General features: G+C 25.8%; 1 protein-coding gene across 1 annotated transcript; it reads left to right on the top strand.

Annotated features, from left to right (window-relative positions):
* On the top strand, positions 1-2,641 carry ENU1_108100 (root hair defective 3 gtp-binding protein (rhd3) protein; the record flags this gene model as incomplete). The annotated part of the gene is made up of 1 exon (XM_008859480.1): positions 1-2,641. A coding segment is annotated over one exon (2,641 nt), but the record flags the coding sequence as incomplete, so codon positions are not given.
* Positions 2,642-2,684: the final 43 nt, after the last annotated feature.

The following is a 2,684-nucleotide window of genomic DNA, read 5'->3' as shown; positions in this document are numbered from 1 at the left end:
GAAAGAAAAACAAAATTATCCATGTATGCAAATTATTGATCAAGAAGGGATTTTTGCAGATGAAAACCAAAAAGATAGAATCACATTTGAAGAGTTTATTCAAGAAAATACAAAATTTAAAGAATTAGGATTTAATTATAATATGTTAAGCATTCTTGGACCACAAAATAGTGGAAAATCAACATTATTAAATTATTTATTTGATACAGACTTTGCAGTATTAAATGAAAAGAATGGAAGACAAAGAACAACAAGAGGAGTTTGGTTAGGACTAGTTGGAGATAGAAAAGATATTATAATTATGGATTTGGAAGGGTCAGATGGATCAATAAGAGAAGATGATTTATCATTTGAAAGAAAAATATCATTATTTAGTTTATCAGTTTGTAGTGTTTTAATGGTTAATATATGGTCACATGATGTTGGTAGATATGGAGCATCAAATATGTCATTATTAAAGAATATATTTGAACTTAATTTACAACTCTTTCAAAAAGAAGATTCACCTAAAACATTAATTCTTTTTGTTATTCGTGATAGAGATCAAAGAAAACCATTTGAAAACACTAAAAGTGTATTATTAGAAGATATTATGAAAATTTGGGAAAGTGTTGCACGACCAGAATGTTTTAAACGTGCACCTATTGATAAATTTTTTGATTTAGAATTTACGTCATTACCTCATTTTAAACATGACAAAGAATTATTTATTCAAGAAGCAAAAGAATTAAAAAAAAGATTTGATTGTAAAAACCAAAATACTTATTTTAGACCAATTTATAATAAAGAAATTCCAGCAGATGGATTGGCATTATTTACAAAACAAGTATGGAGTGCAATTAAATCTAATAAAGATCTTGACCTTCCAAGTCAAAAAGAAATGTTAGCACGATTTAGATGTGATGAGTTGATTGAAAATATTTTTAATGAATTTGAAAAAGAAATAGAAGAAATTAAAATACAACATTCTGAAAAACATATTTTTAATAATTTTAAGATATTTTGTGATTGTTTATATGATAAAAAAATGAAAGAATTTATGAATGTTGCATCTAAATATCTCGATAGAGTTGTTAAAGAAAAAGCTGATCTTCTTAGTGAAAAAATGTTAAATGAAATATCATATTTGTTTCAAACTCAAATGACCCTTGCTATTAACTATATTAAAACAATGCTTACTACAAGTTATTTCACTTTAAAAAATCAATATATCACAGAACAATCTTCTCTTTTTGACCCAACAAAATATGCTGGATATGCAGAACAAATGGATGATTTTAATAGTACAATTAAAAATGAATGGGAAAAAATATCAACTCAAAGCGTTCCTTCTAATATTGAAAATAATTTTGAAATAGAAATTAATACATTAGATCGATTTATTAATAAATTATATGAAATTGGAAGAAGAGACCTTATTGAAGCTTTAATGACTCATTTTAAAAAGCATTTACAAAACATTATGAAACCACTTCTTCTTCCTTTATTTGAACAATCAAACCAAAACATGTGGGAACAAGTTAGAAAAGTTGTTATTGAAACTACAAGTCAAAACCTTCAAGAATTAGAAAATGGAATGATTAATTCATTAAAAATGAATAAAGATGATGTTGAAAAAAAATTAAATGAACTTCAAGTTTATATTATTGATGCTGTAAGATCTACAATATTAGAAAGACCAGGATTTGTTAGTAATTTAATGGAAAATAAATTTATTTCTATCTTTAGATTAGACGATGAAGGTTTACCAAAAAAATGGAAACAAAATGAAGATCTTAGTAAACCATTCTTTAAAGCTAAAGAAGAAGCTGAAAAAATTCTTGACTTATTTTCTTATATTAGAATGGATCCTAAAGATGATGAATTATCTTTTATTTCTATTAACCCTGCAACTGGTAAAAAAATGATTATTGAAGAACCAGAAAATGGAACTATTGATCAAACTAAAGTTCTTTTTTCTTTAAGTGAAAGACTTAGTATTTATGAAGGATTTCAAAATATGGCTGAATCTAATTTTATGAGAGCACAACAAGAACTTGCTGCTATTACTGTTCATTCAAAAACTCCAATGTGGTTAATTCTTCTAATTGCATTCTTATCATTTGATAATATAGTATATGTATTCAAATCTCCTACATTACTTGCATTAACTTTAATTATTATTGGTATTATTTATTCATTAAATAAAATAGGTTATGCTTATTTGATTGACTCTGTTATTTCTTACATTCTTAGTATTTCTTGGTCAAGTGTCCTTTATCTAATTCAAGACCTTGGATTATTTAAAAATCTCTTACCTAAACCTGAAGCTCCAAAAAGAAAAAGACCTCAAAAGAAAACTCAAGATGATAAACCTAAATCATCTATTCTTTTAACTCATAAAAAACAACCTTCTGTTATGGGTGATGTTACAATGGATAACATTGACTCATTAAATTCTTTCGATGATGCATTTAAATTAGTCAGTCAAGATGAAAAACCTGTTAGAAAACCTTTCCGTCCATTACCTAATAGAGAAACTCAATCAATGAAAGTTATGCCTATGTCAGCTTCATTTACTAAGTCTCAATCAATGTTCATCAAACGAAATCCTACTACTGCTTCTTCTCTTAATAAAATAAAAGAAGCAAATGAGTTTTGATTTATTTTTTCTTAATTTGAATCAATTTTTCAATCATTTTAAA

This window comes from Entamoeba nuttalli (genome assembly GCF_000257125.1).
Source record: "Entamoeba nuttalli P19 unplaced genomic scaffold asmbl_4627, whole genome shotgun sequence".
In the NCBI taxonomy this organism is placed as follows: Eukaryota; Evosea; order Mastigamoebida; family Endamoebidae; genus Entamoeba; species Entamoeba nuttalli.
Note: the sequence above shows the minus strand (reverse complement) of the source record. Positions and strands in the feature narration are given on the sequence as shown.